Source organism: Acanthopagrus latus, chromosome 23 (assembly GCF_904848185.1).
Source record: "Acanthopagrus latus isolate v.2019 chromosome 23, fAcaLat1.1, whole genome shotgun sequence".
NCBI lineage: Eukaryota > Metazoa > Chordata > Actinopteri > Spariformes > Sparidae > Acanthopagrus > Acanthopagrus latus.
In genome coordinates this window covers 23,932,595-23,953,613 of record NC_051061.1, presented here as the reverse complement: position 1 = coordinate 23,953,613, position 21,019 = coordinate 23,932,595, and the positions used below count along the sequence as shown (strand labels likewise).

Here is a 21,019-nt window from a genome sequence, read left to right as displayed (position 1 = left end):
TGAAACAAAGAAGAGTGATTCTACCAGTCGAGCCTGTCAGACATTTTATTTGGTTGTTTCAACACTTTCATCTGAAAACCAGCACATGCACAATACAAAACAACTCATAAATAATAAATACAACAACAACAGTTCTATCTAAACATCTGCAGTGACATGAGACCTCATTTAATAAAGTGGATTTACTTGATCATAAATTATGATCTTTTCCAACAATATGCTGAAGATTTGAGTGAGAGTATTAAGAACCAGAGTGATGCTGCTGATTTATTGAGGATGGAAACAGTCGTTAGTTGCTGCTCTTACATGTAATCCTGCTGTGAAAACTACTGAAGGGATTTCCACAAAATTTGGCTGAAGGATGGAATAAACTCTGTTAACTCTCTGATTGGATCCGGATAAATAAACAGATCCAGGAGGGCTTTGGCGGAGGTATGCACTCTACGAATATCCACTCTAGTTTTTCTAAATGAGGCCCCACTGAGCAGCAGAAGGAAGTGGACAGATGTGAAGAACACACAAAACAAAACACAGCCAGACACTTTTCTGCACACTGAATAAAGAGGATCAAAGTTTACACACAGTTATATAAAAGGTGACGGTTTGGGCCGGGCCGGGCCGGGCCGGGCCGGGCGACGGTTCACATATGGTATCTGTACTGACGTGTGAGTTAGTATGGACGGCCCCGCCGCTCCTGTCTGCGGTCACCCCTGGAAAAAACAACACAACGATGACATAATCATCATCCAGCCAATGAGCTGCGTCCACATATTGACAGATGTGTGTGTTGGAACAGTAAATAACACGCTGGTGAACAAAGAAAACATGACTTCTTCATGTCACATCCACCCAGAGATGGCAGAGTATTTAATCTAATTCGTGTGACTGTATCATCATTAAACAAACTCCGTTTTCATGATAGAATCATTTCAGATAAAACAAACATGGTGGAAACACGTTTGGTCATCAGGGTCTCTGGTTTGAGGTCACACCGAAAAAAGTGTGATGTAGTGACAATACTCTCTCAGCAACTGGAGCTTAAACACTGTGTACAACATCATACCTTCATATTAAAACAGACAAATCTAAATACATAATCATATGATATTCTGTGCTGATGCGCTACTTTCTACTACTTCTCTCACGACAATGTCACTTTGCTTTAGATGGTATTGCAGTTTTAGTTGAAGTACAACACTAGTCACCAGTGCTGTGTGTACTGTAACTGCCTGATTCCCTGCTGGAGAATCAATAAAGTTTACATTTGAAGCTAACTCACAATTAACAGACTTGTTAATTATATTCTGACAGAGGAGCTTTAATAAAACTGGATGGTGTCACACAGCTGGTGAGATACGACAGCTTCCTCCGTTCTGGACTGTCCTGCTCTGACTGTCAGCTCTGACAACACCAACTTATTTGAGCATTTGTTAAAAGTCAAAGTTGAACTCAATGTGAAAAGTCCGTAGAATATTCACTCACATAAATCACAAGTTTGGGCCATTTTATATGCTGCTGTGATCATCCTCATACAGGCTTCAGCTGGACTTATTTTTACACTACAGAGGACTGTGGAGTTTGTCCTCCGTCACTTGTGTGAGTGTATCTCACCTTGCGTCCATCTTCCCAGGGCCGTATCCTCCCCGGTCGCCTCCTCTCCCCCCTCTGAAACCTCCGCGGTCGCCACCTCGACCTCTGAAGCCGCCACGCTCAAACCCGCCTCTGCGCTCGCCTCCATAACCTCCTGACAGCAACAAAAACTTGGTCACGATTTATAAATCTCTGACAGAAACAGCCAGTTTTACTCCATTCTAATGACGCGTCTAACCTCTGTCCATCGGGGGCATCCCGCCAGCATCCTCAGGTTTCGGGGCCTTGCACTGGTTACACTCGTTACGCCACGAGAAGTTCAGGTTGCCACAGTTGCTGAAGAGACACAAAATAAAAATTGGAATTTGTTGTGCATTCTTGAAAATAACTTATAATTATATTAAGGGATGGGACAATAAAATAATTAATTGCCAGTCACTATAAAAAGCACTCTGAATTTCTTTGAATTTTCATTATCAGGATGATCATGAATCAAGGTAATGGTGAATATCCTCACATGCGTGACTGTAAAAAGCTGTCCAGCTCACTGACGTACAGACTCATATTGGTTTCCTGATTTATTCTGAGTTGCCTAATCCTGTCAGCACGACTGAGGGCTCGGCTTGCATTTTGTATCATCAACAAAAAGAGGTTAAATCTGATGTGTGTAAATGATACGAAACTAGCGAACAATGGGGAAATTAGGTTGCCACCATTTATCTGTGCAGGACAAAGAATGATGTGAATCCTCTCTGTGAAGCAATAACAACATTTGTTTCTTGACACAATGTGAAGTTTTAGTGATTCAAGTGTGTTAAAAGTGCATTTTTGAGAGTTTTAAGAAAATGTTGAAGTTTCTCTTTCATGTCGTCACATGCTGAATTATACTTTGTTTGCGATCTATCTGTCATGTGTTCTGTTACCAAAACAACACAATCTGTTTACAGTATCTGAATAGCTGTATTAGGAACACAGTTTCTGCAAATATAAACTAGTATAAAAAGTGAGATTTCATGAAAAAGACTTTACTTCCATGTCCCTCTGCAAGTGAGAAGTTCTGACTTACGGGTTTGAACACTTCCAGTCTCCGGCTCTCTGTTGGCCGCCTCCTCCTCCTCCACCTCCACCACTTCCTCCTCCTCCTGCACCTCCACCACTTCCTCCTCCTCCTCCTCCTCCTCCATTGCCTCCTGGGAAGCCTCCACCTCGACCCCCTCCAAATCCACCCCGACCCATCGGCCCTAGAGCAAAGAACCAAAGCAGTCAGCTGTTCTGTCAGTGCCACCAGTGATGCCTTCACATCATTAATGATCAGATGTTTACGTTTGTGATTTCCAAGCTTAAATTGTGAAGCTTAAAGTTCGAACAGTGTGTGACTAAAGTGGCCTGTACAGACGGACTAGTGAGTAGATGAGTCTCCGTGTTCGCTGTGAGGACGTTTAATGTCCCCGACAACCTCTGTAGTCTCATTCAGACACTTGTTAGCAACCGCTAACTGTTGTTAGCACACGGAGGAGTTTTATAATTACATTTTGTTGCACATTTAATGTTTTATCTTGTGTCATAGAACAAAGCATGTAAATATCTTCAGCCTGTGGTGACCACACACCTTATTTCACACATTTGAGGGACAATCAATTCAACAAACTCTCAGACTTTGAGATGAGGGAGCCAGATGTGCTTAAATGCTAACTGATTACCAGATTTAAGGACTACAGACTACACTGCTCTTTGTTTCCAGTGAGACAGGAGATTGTAAACACATCTTACATTACTATTACAGAAAGATAAAAACAAACAACAACAAAACCAGGCTCACCACCTCGTCCCCGACCTCCTCTCATGCCACCTCGGCCTCCAAAGTCAGCTCTGCGGGTGGCAAAAGACACCTTGATGGGATTTCCATTGAAGTCCTTGCCTGTTGACGACAGAAAGGAATCAGGCAAGAAATAAATGAGCTTTAAATCACAAAATGGATGAAGCACATCAGTTAACGCAATACAAGAAAAATGAAAATGTGACTAAAACATTTGTAGTTATGTCATTTAAGGAGCAAAGCAGCTGTGATCACCTTGAAGGTTTGAGTCATATACAGCATGTGTATGAAAGAAAAAAGCTTTAAAATGCCCCCATATGCTGAGAATGATATTTTAACCCAAATATTGCTAAACACACTGCAAATACAATGTTGCACTGTCTGCAATCACACATTAAGTGTTGAGTAGTGAGCGCACCAAAGTGATGAAGACAAACAGCTCACCATCAAACCAGTCGATGGCGGCTTTAGCTGAGGGGGGGTCATCGAAGGAAACTGTGGCCTCCCCCTTCAGCTTCCCCGTCTCTCTGTCTGTGTACAGGTTGATCATTGGCAGGCCCGTCTTCTTGTTGACCTACGAGGACGGACAGGAGGAGACAGGGACGATGCAGTGAGTGAATAACGTCACACGATAGCATTTAGGAGACATAAAATAAATGATCCAGGTGCAGAAACATGTCAGGTGCAGAGATCCAGGAGACGCTGCATCTCCTGGATCTCAGCAGCTGTCCAGCTGTTCATCTTGACGTCCGTGGATGAAGTGATGAACTGACTGCTGTGATCAGCTGCATATAATGCATAAAGATATATACCTTAATGATCCCGATCTGCTTAAAGAAGTCTGCCACTGATTCAACAGTGAAGTCATCTCCCAGGCCTTGCACAAAGATGGTGTTATTATCAGAGTTATCCTGGTCTTGCACTGTTGGAGGATAACAGGAGGAGATGTTAACAGAGCAACAAGAAGCCAACACTGGGCAGGTTTAAATGTTTAACTACGACTGTGTGGTTCCCCTTCTGACCTATAGTAACTGACTCACACTAAAAGAAAGTTGATTTTAGTCCTTAACTTGGCAGTAAGGCAGCATTAAATTATCTTTTTGGACCAAATAGGGTTGTTCCATCCACAGACAACAAACCTTTAAGCAAGGCACCAACAACGTCAACATTACTTCAGGAAATTAATCTGCCAGTAAGATGAGCTGTCGTTGGACATAACTTAGCTCTTTTTACTGTCATGGTTGACATTGGCTTAGCATTTTTGATAGTTTTGGGACATTTTGAGACTCTGAGGATTTCATCAACAACCTCAGATAATCAAATCAACTTTATTTATACAGCCCAAAATCAGAATCACATTGCCTCAGTGGGCTTTACAATCTGTACAGTGAGCGACATCCTCTGTCGATCCAAGTAAGGAAAAACTTGCCATACTGAAAAAATCATGTCATGTCATGTCTAAGCAAGTTCGAGAATTCGTTGTTGAAGATAACTGGTCTCTCTTTTGTCTTAGTGGACAACAGCCTCGCATTTTTATAAGCATTCGCCAACACTCAGCCACCACAAAGAGCTACTGTTGGGTACTGAATGTCGGGTTCCTGTACCAGTTCAAAAGTGAACAGTACCCACGCAGTCATCAATCACACTGATGAGAACTCGCATTGCCAGTGTTCTGTCAAACGTCACATGAATGGCTGAAATTACTGGGTGCTATTGCTGGCAGGGAGGAAAAGAAAAAGTACAAAACTTACTGAAGCCCAGCCCTCCAAGTCCTGGCTCTCTTGGTCCTTGAGAGGGCAAGGAAACAGAAATTAGTTGTGGAAAAGAGCAAATGATAAAACACATAAACATACTAAAAAGTCTTCTTCTTCCAAACCAAAACTGGACAGGTAACGTTTCTAGTCACTCTGTGTACAGTTAGGATCTAAGGTGCAGACATGTAACTGTCAAAATATAATCCACATCTTACCATTCTGTCTTTTAAACGTCATTATTTCACCACTTCTTTCATTTGCAGGACAATAAGTCCTTTACATTATCTTTAAATCCCAGGAACAGGTGTAAGAAACAAGATCGAACGAGATACTACCTTGAAATATTTGTGCATCAGGAAAACCACCAAAAACTCACATCATCACACTTCAATGGTTTGTTAGGTGTGTTTGTTTTTTGAACACAGCCATGTTTAACTCGATGACTCTTCATGCAGATCAGACTCCTCAGTTTGATCTCTTCAGTTTATATGCTATAAATAATTTCCTTCACACAAACATTGCCATCCCTTTGAACCACGTCCAAACACTTAGCAACACCATCCCCTTTTAGAGCATGTAGACTTTCAACCTGTCCATCAATCAATACTTGGTTTAGTTTGGTTTCATACAGCTTATCAAAAGATTCTTGGAAATTGTCCAAACACACATCTTGGACATGTGACCATCGTGTTTGTCATTTTGTAAAAGTGACAGATTTCAAAGCGTTTTGTTACGCAGGTCAACCGTGACGCAAACTTAAAACCAACTTCCCACATAAAACACCCCTCGACGTCGGCTTTTGGTGGACAGACTGAATTCCGTGTCATTGGCAGCTTACCAGAGTTTCTGGAGCTAAGCTGTCATCAGAAGCCGAAAGCCAAACCTCTTCCATCGTCACAACATTTGAATCACTCCCACAACCAATCAGACAAGAAGTGACTGAGAGCAGTGAACCTTTTTCCACAGCAACACGGAGGTTATTTAACTGATGATTCATCTTTACATCGAAGAATGTTACTCAGTAAACTGACCAGACAGCATTTATACCACAATCACTGTCTTTCAAAAGTGATTTCACGTGTTACTGCCATGTTACCATGGCTGATATGAATGTCTTTAGATTTAAAGCGTCAATTTCACTTGATAAATACATGTAATGTACAACAACCGTACCTGACATTAAAAGTACAGGAGGAGAAGCTTGTTTTCATGTGACCTAACTCATATGCTTGGTCCTGCAATGCGTCATGGAGGTTCTGGGAGTCAGTCATTAAATCTCAGAAAAAACACAAATCCGTATCCCACCATCTCCACACACAGCCATCTTTGGAAGATTATCCGTTGCCTTCGCCTCCTTAATATTTCTCTTTTAAGGCTCGGCTATGTGGTGTCATGTCCACTTTTGACTTAGAACAAATCTAGAGGCACTTCTGATTTTATTCTCACTGGCCATCATCATTTAGTTATTTTACATTGCTTTCCTTCAACTGTCTATGTATTTTGTATTAGACACATTAATTTTAACCAATGGATAACAATGCAACTACAAACTAAACATAGAATAGTTGTTCCATTCCAAAATTGTTGCTTTGAAGTCTGTTTCTCCTTAAAAGGAACAGTGTAAGGAACAGTAAAAGGTGGCTCTGCATGTGGTTCACATCTTGTGAACATCTTGTGAACCACATGCTAATCAAACCAGTCTTCTCAAACCGGTTTTACTGTTCACCTTTGAACAGTTAAAAGCCTCCCTCTAATCTCACAGGCATGCTTTACGTGGGAAAGTTCTTACATTCTTACACTACAAGAACATAAATGTCATTTCATCCACTCATGTGCGACACTCAACCTGCAGCATCCCATTTTTTATTTTTAAATCACAATTTTTTGTTGACTTGTCACACAAAACCATCAAACACAGCAAGATCACTCATAGAAGACCAACGCTCAGAGCTCGGCATTATACATACTATATCATTACTGTGATGCCTTCTATAGTTTGTCTCTTGTCACAGGTGTTGTCTGCTGGTTTTAGAGGCTACATTACAGTAAGGTGATGTAATTGTCTGAGTTTACCAGACTGTTCAACTTTCTGACCCCCTTCATTATTACATCCACATTACTGATGATTAATGATGAAAAATCTAATTGTGTTTATATCGGCACAATGCAGAAGCACCAAAACTACAGTTCCTCAAATGGCCACTTGAGGCTCCAAAGGTGAGTCGATCCCTATAAGAGCCCATGTAAGAAACAGAAACACATGATAAAAAATGAAATCGGTCATAGCCAAAAAACAGTTTTGGTCTCTATACCTAATTTATCCCTTCACGTCAACAGTGAAGGATGAATTTTTATATAATTCACTGGTTTAAATCATATGAATGCTTAAGAATGCACATAATTACAGTGACGTTGTGGAGCTGTTTGCTCAGCTGCACCTCAGATCATTCCCGTCACTTAACTGGACCTCTCGGCCGGAGACCGAGCTTCTGGAAGAATAAACACCCGGAGTCGACGAGAGTTCATAGTCTGGAGTGAGGCGGAGTGATGCACTGCCAATCGGCAGGGGCGGCTGACATCTGTCTGTTATTTTATGCAGTCAGCACTCTTGTGATATGATTTTAAGGCCACCTCCCTCGGCCCGACCCTGAGGGGTAGAGTTCTCAACGGGCCTGAAAATTACAACCTGACCCGCGGGTTTTTAAGCCCGAACCCGACGCAGCCCGACACACCAGCATGAATTGTCTGCCCGAACCCAACCCCCCCGGGCGTCTGCATTGTTTTCCTCATGCATTTGTTATCATGATCAGAGAGATAGCAGATGGAAATAGGCATGAATACATCACACAGCGGGTCCAGTCGGGTTTGTTGGGCCAGCCCGACCCGTTGAGAACTCTACTGAGGGGTCTTACCTGTCAGGCTTCATTATGTGAACATTACGTACCACACTCTACCTTGCAGTCAGTGCAGCAGCTTAAACACAACTGTACTTTTACTTCAGCCCTCTCTTAAATTAACAGCTCTTTCCACTCACATCATGCTTTATGTTCACTCATCTCCCCTCCTTTTAACTTGACCCTTCGAACTCAAACCTCTTTTATAATTGTGTTTTTTTTTGTCACTTACCACCAAACTTATTGAATCCTCCACGATCGCCCATTCTGATGAGGAGGAAGAGAGAAACGACACACATTGAAGGCTGGTGCTGACAGCGATTTCTCTCATTTCTTGCGGGTAACCTTCACTCTCACAGTCTCTTAATTAAACCCACCCCTCTTCATCATTTGGCACTTGTCCAGCTGAACCCCTGCTTATTCTTGTTCAGAGTCTCTTGGATGTACCTCGAGGACAAGAGGCCAGTTTAAAGACCTTGTCATTTTTTGTCACAAGCAGCTGAAATTTGCCATTGTTACCCTTCAAGTCTTTAAGTGACTTGTATACACCCATTTCATTTCATCAGATAACTTGATTTGGTGTCGATTAACCAAGCCAAGCATCGATGCCTTTGATCCCTTCATGGATGTTTTTTTTAGGTCTCAGAAAACCTTTACTCTATACACAAATTGCAGCAAATCCAAAAACAGGTCTTTGTTGAGACTTTTCTCATGATATCTCAAATTATTTTAAATAATTATTTTCTCCAGCTAAAAGAACGCTATTAACTGTCTGTAATCTTCCCCAATTTGGCAATTTCCCACATGGTGGCTTAAGAGCAGAAAGCCAGCCTGGAGAGAAGGTAAAAGCCTAGGAGAAGATTCAAAGATTGATTAAAGCAGAGTACGACACAGTGATGCTGTCAGGGCTGGTTGGGAAGGTGGTGGTAACAGGTGAGAAAAGCAGGCGATGGTAATGTATCGTGGCGTGTTAGCGTGTGGGCAGAACCAAGACCACAGTCTACTTGCCACTACACGACTCGTGAGGAGGAAAAACACCATTTTGGTTTCAGACTTTACAGTGTGTAGATGCTTATAAGCCAGGTTAGCTGGATTTGTATTAAACACAACGTTTCAACTGAATTTAGACTTAAGGGCCTTCCACAACAAGGACGATCTAATGATAACTACAACCCTAACGATGTGAACATCCACACTGACCAACCATAACGATTTGTAAAACAGTGGCGCCGAGCATGTGCTCAGAATCAGTTATCCTGGTGACTGTCAGAGGACATCAGTAATCATAAACACTCCTGCAACATTATTTTGTAAAACAAAGTGTCTAAAATCAAGCTCACTGATGTTCCTGTCGTATCAGATGGAGTTTGATTGGCTGTCAGTGTTTCTATGATCCATCCAATCTCTCTGAAGGTGATCTCAAAGATGTTGTTTACACCTGACAGCAATAGTTATCGTTATAGTTACAGTTGTTGGTGTGGACGGCCCTTTAATTTACACTTTTCTCATATTGTGCCTTTTATCAACAGTACAGACACATCATGATAACTACGGAGGTGTGGTAGGACAAGCTGCAGTCACTTGTTTAATCACACATGTTCCTCCATTATCAAATCTCCATTATAAATAAATGCTTTGTGTCGTCCGCCTTCTAAAGGATACTACCGTGACGGGGACTGAGTTCTAATTATCGTAATGGTGGGGAAGGTGATTTAAATATTGTCCATAATGGATGAGAGAACATACAATGAAATGACAAACTAGTTTGTCTGTGACCTCATCACCAACATTATGACCTTACAAACTACAAGAACCCGCTACAAGAAAAACAAAAACATCAACTTACCCGTGTCTGCTTCAAAGCTTTACTCATTCAGTGATGGTATGTTGTTGTATTACTTTTGTTCTGGGATTTCTTGGGTCTATATAAGTTTGTTCCAACCAGTCAATGAACAATTTCTCTGTATTTATATATGTTTCTTTCTTAAGTTGACTCAGTCTGTTTACTAAAGTTAAATGATCAAAGTCTTCTCTAATCACAAACTAGTTTCTGAAAGCACATTGTGTCACAATCAACTCTTAAGCTACACAACAACCACTACACAAATGAATTTGCTACCTTGTTGTGTGTTTTGCTTTTACTTTTCATGTTCAACAGATTTTAATTTATTTTCAAAATGAATTCATTGCAGTTTTGTGTCATTGCTTCTGTTCATAACCTAGATCTCATGCAGGTCATAACACAATTTCTGTAAAAAATATTTTGTCCTTTTACAATCTCTTTGTTCAAACATGAGAGAGTACCAAGCTAATTTTTGTTTTTTTGCGTGTTTATAATATAAGAAGGCAGCACGAACTCTAACAGGACAAATATTTTATATTAAGTGTAATACAGACTGACTGTAGAGGAACCTGCAGCAACACCACCATGCACCATATACAACACAATTTGCCCCATAAGGGATTAACAATTAATAATTAATAATACAACCAAATCTCCATGAAATACCACCATCATATGGTTAATATTCCACTTCAGTGTAAACAGGGATTTTTGGTTGTTGTTCTTGTTGTCTCTTTTTGTATAACATTTACAATGAGACACTTCAGCAGTGCAGATTATAGATATCACAAGCTTTAACACAAGTTTACTGTCTGAGCCTGTAAGTTACATTTTGAAATGTTGACTTTTCCATCATTCCTTCCCACATTTTGTCTTTCTGTTATTGTAAAGAATCATTGAAGAAGGACTTTCCTCATGACTGACAGTGAGCGAGGGGTCAGGTTTCAGAACAACAGTGTACTTTGTAAGATTTCCAACAGAAGCAGAGATTAAGATAATTAAGGGAGAAGGCCATAACTGAACTGCTGCACCCAATGCAACGACTTCTCCTGGGTGATGTTGTAGCGCTTTCATTCAAGGATCGATTTTAAATGCTTTACATTAGTCACACAACTGCCCTTTGGTGGTAATAATCATAATGAAGTCTCTGAGGATATGATTTCTGACCAGCATTCAGCCACAGGAACCTTCCACAGCAGACTCCAAACCCCGGCTGTATATTACATGTCAACCATGAATGTTCCCAGTTTAGAGACAGCTTGTCATTTAAAACACTGCACTCATGTTGTGATTGAAGCCAGAGCCCAGGTTTCCTTTGGTGAGCTCTTGGCATCTCAGATTTCAGATCAGCTATCAAGACATGAGAATAGGTTCAGTGTGTTGACGTCCAGTCGGCCTGGCAACATGTTTTACCTGGAAGTGGTATCATGTCAGGTTGATCTGACTATCGTACTTATGGTTCATCTCCTTTATGTGGTTTTAACAAATTATTCTAAGCAAACCAAATATAAAATGTTGCACAAATGAGTGAGTGGAGGTTCTGCTTCACACACTAAAGGTTTTCACAGATGAAATGTATAACAGGGAGCTGAAGTGACCAGGCGGTGGAGGAGCAGCTTCAGGGCTTCAGGGAGCATTGAGGATAAAGCTGAAGCTGAAACGGCTTAAAATAGCAACTTCATTTATTTCATAGCAAAGCTCTTGCTTGAGTAATTGTTTTATAGGTTCACTCGGGGTATTCAGGATGCCGAGTGCGTGAACAGACACGTGACACAGTCACAACCATGTCACCGTCAAAACATAATGGTGGTTGTTTACAGCACAAACAGCCGACTGAATGTGATGGAAGACAAATAATCATTTTGTCTGTATGTAATACTTAATCTGCCAGAGCTGTAAGGTGCTGGAAAAGCTTTCAAATGCACCTTGAAAATGCTCTAAAAGTGTTTAATTTTACCATTGATGATGTGTAGGAACCAGAGTATAGTACACAGAATGATTATAGAATTATTTAATACACTTTGAAGCAGAATCTTTTTTAATAAACTGAATTATTTTGCTTGTAAACCTCTCATTGTTCTCCTTTTTCAGAAAAAGAAAACATAATTTGACACATTGTCTTTGACCCCTTATTTCTTAAATCCTCTGCTAATTTTTCAACTCGGGAGCACATTTTCTTGTTGGGATATGAAAGTGTCAGGCCCTGATCACCACATTAGTTCAGAGAATTCACACATCTTTAGACTCATGTTTCACATTGCATGTGATTAAGTAATCAACTGATTATAAATGACTCAGTTTTAATTATAATGTACACAGTAGCTCATTGATGAGACATTCACCGTATAATACTGACACATAGCTTCTCCCTGTGTTACAGTCCAGTACATTGATGCAGTCGTCACTGCAGACACAACATGTTTAATTAGTTTTTGGCAATTTAAGAATCCCCAGGATTCATTTTCCTCAAAAGCAAGAGGGAGGGAAACGTTGTCCCATCAGAACACACCGCTCATGTGCTTTCGCAGTAGCTACAAGTGCAGCTTGCTCTTATTATTTTTAACCGGAGGGGAGGAAAACATTTACATGCATCACTGTACATCACTGCTTGATCACACTTACCCCATGCCTCCTCGCCCTCTTGGTCCACCTCGACCACCTCGGTCAAACCCGCGATCATAGCCGCCACCACCTCGACCTCCAAATCCCCCACGGCCCCTGCCACCGCGGCTGTCCTGACCGTATCCTCCGTCGGGACCACCATACCCTCCACCTCCTGCGCTCAATGGTGGGCTTTCATCTCCGTATCCTGAGAGAGAGTTGAGACAATCAGACCCTTTTGAGAGCTTTTCTAACAAAGAAGCAGTTCCTGTGACGCTTGAGCACATCTTTATCCTGTTATCAACTTCATTTCAGAACAACAGAATACAAAAACAAACACACAGCCTACACAATAAAAACATAAACTCATGCCTAACCTCCACCTTGACTGTATTGGCTCTGCTGACTGTAGCTCTGTGGAGGGGGGGAGTTGTAGCTTGGAGGCTGGTTGTAGTGACCTCCTCCGTGTTGGGATGGTTGTAGGTGGCTCCCGCTGCCTCCGTAACCACCAGACTGACCACCACTGCCGCTGTAACCACCACCACTCTGTCCACCACTCAGTGGCTGGTTGTAGCCAGAAGTCGGTGAGCCGCCATCATAGCTGATGAAGAAAAGTAAAAGTAACACAAATCATGAAGTTGAGTTTGTTAATGAGAAATAGAGAAGCAGAGGCTGATAGTGTCTCACCCTGAAGAGGACGAAGGTGGAGGCTGCTGCTGGCTGTATCCAGAGAAGGATGACTGCTGATTGTAGCTCATGTTGGATTGCTGGTTGTTGTTGTTGTAGCCTCCAGAACCGTAGGACTGACCAGAATGACTATAACCACCGCCGCCGCCACCACCGCCCTGGTTAGAAGATGGAGAACTGTATCCTCCTGAGAGATAGAACATGTAGTCAAAGTTAACGACACAACAACGTGTGACTGACAGTCTGACTGCGAGGTTTTGAACAGTTACTGAGTCTTCGTCTACCTGACGGGGGCTGACCATAGCCGCTGTACCCTCCCTGGCTGTAGGAGCCGGGGCTGCTGTCAGAGCCCTGGCTGTAGCCTCCATAGCCCTGCTGGCTGTAACTCTGTCCAGAAGACTGGCCGTAGCCCTGGTTAGCACCACCTCCTCCACCTCCTCCACCACCTCCACCACCATAGGACCCATAACTGCACGAAAAAACAAACATGAACATACTTACTGCATTGAGAATGAGCACTTTCCCATGACTTTCAAGGATATAAACGTTTTATAAATCCAACATGAACATACTCCTCTTGCCTTAAATCTGGGGGATACTGATACTGAAAATTCACATTTTTATTTTGTTTTTTGTCCCATTTTTGCTCCAATGCAGTGAGCAAAGATGGATGACTTTAATATTCTGTAGCTAAAACAAGAGTTGTTGAATTAAAACTCTTAGAAGTTATCTCTCCTCTCAGAACATGCAGTAAAAATAACAGTAATCTTGTCACGCTACACTGCATGTCTCTGCCCAGGTGCCGAAGTCCCGCCCTTTCCAGTGGACGCCATGGGACCCTATTTCCAAAATATTTTGTATGGTACTGAAAGAAAAGGTCAGGGGTAGAGCCAGCGTCTTGTTATCTGAAGGTCGCTGGTTAGATTCCCCTGGTCCTTGGGCAACATACTGAACCGCACACTTCCCCTGATGTGCAGGTCTGCGCCTTGCATGGCAGCCGCCACCATCAGTGTAAGAATGGATGAATTGTCAAATCTTTACTCAGGAACAAGCAAGTCTAGGAAATCTCCAGTCACCAAGCTAAGAAACTGTAGTTTATGTGTGATTTTGTGTCACTTACCCCTGAGAGGACGCTTGGGAATAATCTGCGGAGCAAATAAAATGGAGAGTTAATATATTTCTATCTCTAAAAGTCACTGGAATCCGCCTCAACAATAAAAGTACACTGTAGTGAGTGTAACAACAACATTCAGTCAGTGGGACTCTGTTTTCTGTGCTGTGGTCTAACCGAGCAGATATTAAATGAGCCAGTTTTTAATGTCACGTATTATTAAATAAAACCATCAGCTTCTAATGAACATTTAACCAGACGTGTAAAAACGTCTGACATTTTGAGCTGACATTTTAAACACGTCATCCTATCGATGATCGGATCTCCATCACCGACAGGCGGTTCCGCCTCCTCAAACTGGGTCAGTGGCACAAGCGACCTAAGCTAGCTGACAGCTAGCTACATGCTAACCGTGCCGGCAGCTGAACGGTAACGGTCCGTCAGTGTTAGCTAGCCGGTAGGTTTACCTGCCTCCGCTGGGTGAGGGGTGGCTGTGCGCTGTTCCTGTATTATCACCGAGGAGTTAGTTAGAAGTAGACAAAACGCCCGATATTTAAACAGAAACGACAGACAGTTAATAACTAACAGCAACCGACCTCATCGGTAACCGTTAACCAGCTGTTAGCATCTCGGCACCGGCTACTGTTACCTAACGTTAATTCTAATATTATCCGACCAGGCTGCTGTTAAAAATATCGATCGCATTGAAGAGAAGATCGTTGTTTTTCTTACCATTAGACGCCATCAAGACGTACAAGAAGAAACAGCCTGTAAACTGTAAACGAAATCTGTCAAACAGCCCGCTGTTTATGGACTGAACCGAGGAGGAGGAGGAGGAGGAAGATGGATGCAGCAGTCCAGTCCTGCAGTTCCTCCTGCGGCCACACGGGGCGACAGCGGCCCCTGTCCTCCGGTCCATGGATTCCACCTTCTGTTGTCATTTAACGTGTTAAAAACAGGAAGGAAGTGAATTCATTACTGAGGTCCAGCTGGTGTAACAATAAAAAATAACTAAAATACTCCCTATAATAAATGATTTTCCTAATTTATCCCACACGGTGGAAATTCACCTTTTACAACACTTAAAGATGCAACTTTTACAGGAAATCCAGTCAGACAAATATGCATAAAGTTAGATAGAAAATAAATAGAAAAATAAGGTGTAAGATAAAAGACATAGTTAAAACCAAGCAGCATGTAGGACAGACCTCATAAGTAACAGGGAGTTCATAAGTCAGGAAGCTTTTACTAACAATGAAAAAGTACAAATGTTTTGGTTTGGTTTAATTTTTTAGAACAAAATATACTGTGTATTTAAGAATATCCTTTGGAGTTTGGTGCAGCATTAGTATACAATACCAGATAATCAGAATACTGTGCCTAGGTAAATGTACTTAGTTACTTTCTACCATTATTTATGAGTAGCTTTTATTTATGTTGATTATCCAGTGAGTCTGTGTGATGATGTTCACAATAAGAAAAGAGTAGCAGGTAACTTTGGATCCATTTGTAGTGTGAATGTTTGAAATTCATCCTGCGGCGTTTCTGTTTTCTGGTCACCGTGACAACAGCACCCACAGACGCAGCGTCACCGGTCTCAGGTAGGTGATAGCAGGGCAGGTGAGCGAGGTGTCATCGCTGATTCACTTCATTTCTTCATGTGGGTCGAACTTTAACCCTCTTTATTCTTTACAACCACAGTCAGGTTCTGGTTCATGTTCATGTTTAGCGGAATTAGCATCACTAAGCTGAACTGTTCAGACTAAACTTGTAAAATATTGTTGGAAGAAAAAGCAAAAAGATTTGAGTGAATCAGTTGATTTGCAACAAACGTTTTGGAAGTTTAGCTGAACAACAAGGAGCACATTGCTGATCCATCCACACGATGAGGCAGATTCTTAAGATTTACAGTGTATGTTCACGTCTCCTCTCCTCCAGCAGGATCTGTGGACCCAGTTCTGTATGTTCTGGTTCACACTGCAGTCTGGATACGAACAGAGACCCTCAGGAGCTTTGGCTGAGGCGCTGACATGAGCAGCCTGATGGACCAGAGGTTGACCCACAGTAGTTGTCGCTGTCAAACTAGAGCAAAGATCAGCAGTCCGAGGCATCTGCATCAGAGCACCGCAGACTTTGGTGACATGGCTCCCTGCTACACCACCACCCACAACCAGGTCAGCCTGCCGGTCACGATCCTGCAGCCAGACGGATCCATCGAGGATGATCCTCAGTATTCATCATTTGGTGTCTTTGTGTTTGTCAGAGTTACTGTGGAAGGTCTTCTGACGGACGTCCTCTAATCTTCCATCTGAGGGATCCCAGCTTCCCGTCGCAGCACCGCACACGCCCGGACCGGAGAACCAACACCGACCCGCCGCCGTCACACAGCCGAGAAGTGACCGAGCCCAAACACACCACAGCGGTAATCCTGCAAAACTCAACATGTGGCCATCATCTGTACATCACAATGTGTGGATTCTTTCTGCGATGAATTCTTGTAGAGATTTTATGTTTACATTTCTGATTTTCAGCCTTGAAAATTAGATTTTTATATTTAAATGTTAACCTGTTAACTATTAAAGGTTTCCTGTGGAGTTTTACACCTTCAGTGGTGTTACGGAGCAGTTTCTCTGTGTGGGCTCAGCCTAACTTAAATGTACTAGTTACTTTGCAGATGACATGCTGCATCAGAGCCAACGACTACAGCATGTTTTAATTAATTGGCGATCAAAACAAAACAAACAAAAAAAAAAAACCCCACCGATTCTGATAATCAGAAAAATGATGATGATGAAAAACATGATGTGAGTTCTGGTGTTCTGTGATCAGCTTCCTCCACCACAGTTAGTTCATTCTGTAAATTAAATCCCTTCTTAAGAAACAAAGCAGCTGTGAGCAAAAAGTAGTTTATTCAAGTGTACTGCAAGTATACTTATTTTATACTAAAACAGAGACAGTATACTTGAAGTGTACTTTTTAAATACTATATTTTTATATACTTAACAAAAGTATATTGAAGTATACTTGGTTTATACTTAAAGATATAAAGAATAGTCTAAGACTAAGTACATTTATACTTAGACTTACACTTATACTTTAATACTAAAGCTTATACTTGTACTTTAGTATACTGTAACGCCCCTTGACTGTGGCGCAAAGACTCTTGGGTATTCTGTTGTTGGTGTAATTATGGTTGGCACCGTGAGTGAAGCGGTGTTTTCTGAGACATCCCGTCTGTTCAGTTGCCAGCATGCGTAATGATAATTAATTAATGTTTGATTAGAGCTTGTTGTTAATAATAATAATAGTATTTGGTATGTCCTGACTGAACCAAGAATAAGGTGGAGCCCTTGACTTGTGCTTACATTTACTTTAGCACAGTAAAACTTTTCTACACACGTTTGTTTCAGGGTATTATTCCTGTTACAAACTTACATGTTAATAAACTAAAATGTGGACTTTAAGTATATATTTAGTACACAAACAGTATTTAGAAGAGTGTACTTGTTGTATATTTGAAAGTGTACTTCTGTAAACTTAAAATGACCTCAGAAAGTATACTTAAAGTATACTTTTATAAACTTAAACTGTTCCAATTTAGTCCAAAGAAGTATTAAATTAGTATACTTTCTAGTATGCTACAAGTACATGGTCCATAATATACTTGCTATACTTATACTCAAACATACTTAATAAAAATGAACTTCAAGTATACTACTTTTTGCTAAGGGAGCTGTCGCGTCCTGGTCCATCAAACCTTTCGGTACCGACCCCAAGAAGGAAAACTGGGCTCGGTATTGCAGTGGGCAGGCTGTCAGAGAGATCACCAACCCACAGGGTCCAACTGAGTACCGGACCACCCACAGAACCGAGCACACTCTCCCAGTACCTGACGGCTCTCCACAGCTGGCAGGTGGCAGACCGACACAGTGGCACCAACACAACATACTGACAGGTAGTGTGATCACTACACAGACTCACACATCAAGTCACAACTGGATTAGTTTCTGACTCTTAGTTTGTGTCAGCTGGTTCTACACGACTGCGATCAGGTTCAGTCACACAAAGAACTGAGAAGAAGAAAAAGTCAATTATTATTTACACTTAAACAATATAAACACAGCCTTTTAATAAATGTGAATTTATAGATTTATTCACTTTTTTGTATTTACTTGGCAGAATATCAAAAACTTTTTTTTTTAGGTTTTTACAGGAAGTGCTTGTTTGTTTTTGGGAGCTGACCTGAATGTATTCATGAGTGTTCATCGCCCCCCAGTGGCCACAGTGAGGAACTGCAACACACAGAATATTAGTTATTATCGATCCATGAGCAGTGTTGTATTTTTAAACAATTATTATACTCAAAAATGCACCATCATGATCAAATAACATATGATGTGATTATTGGTATTATTGTCACTATTTTCTGAGACTTACTCTTGTGCTGCTTTTATTTTTATGAACTGAAAAACAATCATTATGTAGACAAAAGTGCAGGTAAAAATAAAAACGTGCCATGTAGATGATCAAAGAAGAGCTCAACTGATTCTGGTATTTACTGGTGCCGATGCCGATATCAATATTGCATAATGGAAAAATCAATATATTGATATGTTGATGGGTATTCTCATGAACACACATAAAACAAATATTTTGCAATGATCTGACGCTGTTGAAAAATATGTTTAACAATAATTGTAAAAATTGTAAAACTTAACTGGAAATGTATTGATTTACTTATTTATAATTTGTCTTATTTTCACACACATAAAATCAGAAGATGGCAGAAATTACAGATGTTTCAGGAGAGGTGAGGAGTTCCCTCCATCAGAAACCAACAAATACAAATGTACAAATCATAATTAGGAAAATACAACAAATTCTAAAACAAAAACAAAACAAAAACAAAACAAAAAACACACACAATAAACAGAAACACTGATCAATCAATAGAAAATGATCCAATAAAAGCACAGAAATACATAAACATATTTATATAAGGACATAAACAAGAAAACTTTAGACTTCATTCATTTCATGTGAGAACAGTTTTCTATTATAAATGGCTCATATCAGCCAACATCAGGCCGATACTGATATATCTGTGATTCATCTGAAAATATCTCTTATAACAAATTAGATAATATATCTGTGATATATCTGATAATATCTCTGATAATATATTAGATAATATATCTGTGATGTATCTGATAATATCTCTGATAATATATTAGATAATATATCTGTGATTCATCTGAAAATATCTCTTATAACAAATTAGATAATATATCTGTGATGTATCTGATAATATATTAGATAATATATCTGTGATGTATCTGATAATATCTCTGATAATATATTAGATAATATATCTGTGATATATCTGATAATATCTCTGATAATATATTAGATAATATATCTGTCATGTATCTGATAATATCTCTGATAATATATTAGATAATATATCTGTCATGTATCTGATAATATCTCTGATAATATATTAGATAATATATCTGTCATGTATCTGATAATATCTCTGGATCAAAGGGTCAGAATGAGGTTGAAGGGCTGCAGTCGGCCCAGTGGACACCAGTTGATTAGGTCTGGTTTAGTGGTTTGAATATATACAGATATTGTTTTAAAAAAACAAACAAACATGTAAAGTGTCTTATAATACCGTGACAATGTAAATAAAATGTCTTATTATTTATCGTGTCCACCTGTGTAGGTGAGCAGAGGCAGACGGCCGGTCCAGGGAATCCCAGCAGACGGTCCAGAGACAGGCTGCTGTGGGCGGCGAGGCGCTGGGAGACCGACTGCTGCTCACTCAGACTCTACTGACACACAATACAACATCTACACACTGTAGGGACTGACAGGAAACAACTGCACAATAAAAATATGCATATTTAATCATTCTTGACTCCTTTAAGGATGAACACTGTAAAGGTTAATGTGGAGAAACATCTTCTCATGTGCTGCTGGAAATTCTTACTGGGAAAGTCCCGGTGAAGCGCTCGTTCCTCCGTCTGTGACACAACTCTCTTAATATCAGAGAGAATCAGATGATTCAAAGATTAGATCAGTTAAATGCATCAGACTTGCAGCAGATTACAGAGAATAGTGTGGCATGTTAGCAGACGTCTCTCTCTAGGAACTTGTAAAAACTGGGAACAGCCCTGGAGGAAAACAACCAGAGTCTCAGTGATGATGTGAGCTCAGTCTGAACCAGAGGCCCAGAGAAAATATCATGTGTGGTTTATTCTTGTATTGTAACGAGTCTGTCAGTTCTGCTGTCTCAGGTCACCTCTGTGTCATTATTAATTATTTACAGAGTGATGTGACAGGTTATTCAGGCTGCAAGTCTTTGTGTTGTATTTGGTTTAGTTTCCACTGATGTCATACTGTTTTAAAGCTGGTTTCACTTCATGACATGTTTTGTCTTGTAACATCCTGCGACCAAATTAATGTTGGAATTAAGTGTTCTCAATTTAACCCATCATCCCCCTGATGAGTGTGTTCTGTAGATCAATAAACATGTCAAATCAAAGAGACAGGCTAAACATGTCAGCCATCTGGTGTCAGTATCATCTGACGTGTGTCACTGTTTCAAATGTCAAACTATTTTTATATTTTATGTTTATTGAAAAATACCATTTTCTGGCATTTGCTAAAACGTGGAATTGTGGTTATCAAACTGTTTACATTACCACTGTTCAGATG

General features: G+C 40.7%; 2 protein-coding genes across 5 annotated transcripts; one reads left to right on the top strand and one right to left on the bottom strand.

Moving 5' to 3' along the window:
• Nucleotides 1–27: 27 nt before the first annotated feature.
• fus (FUS RNA binding protein) lies at nt 28–15,529 on the bottom strand. Its single transcript, XM_037088208.1, has 16 exons — nt 15,505–15,529; nt 15,029–15,227; nt 14,306–14,330; nt 13,470–13,654; nt 13,186–13,372; nt 12,876–13,099; nt 12,520–12,706; nt 8,287–8,321; nt 5,158–5,193; nt 4,219–4,328; nt 3,851–3,980; nt 3,410–3,508; nt 2,657–2,831; nt 1,829–1,926; nt 1,612–1,744; nt 28–710 (listed from the first exon to the last, which is right to left on the bottom strand). The coding sequence occupies exons 2-16, from the start codon at nt 15,213–15,215 to the stop codon at nt 671–673; spliced, it is 1,851 nt and encodes a 616-aa protein (XP_036944103.1). The 5' UTR covers nt 15,216–15,227; nt 15,505–15,529; the 3' UTR covers nt 28–670.
• Nucleotides 15,530–15,687: 158 nt separating this feature from the next.
• LOC119013571 lies at nt 15,688–20,212 on the top strand. 4 transcript variants are annotated; one of them, XM_037088242.1, is made up of 5 exons: nt 15,688–15,897; nt 16,238–16,470; nt 16,560–16,718; nt 18,026–18,251; nt 20,025–20,212. In XM_037088242.1, exons 2-5 carry the CDS (start codon nt 16,327–16,329, stop codon nt 20,135–20,137), a joined length of 642 nt encoding a protein of 213 aa, XP_036944137.1. In that variant the 5' UTR covers nt 15,688–15,897; nt 16,238–16,326; the 3' UTR covers nt 20,138–20,212. The 4 variants fall into 4 exon arrangements, with proteins under 4 accessions (XP_036944137.1, XP_036944136.1, XP_036944139.1 ...); XM_037088241.1 differs by having other exon boundaries at nt 16,235–16,470; XM_037088244.1 differs by having other exon boundaries at nt 15,883–15,956; nt 16,235–16,470.
• Nucleotides 20,213–21,019: the final 807 nt, after the last annotated feature.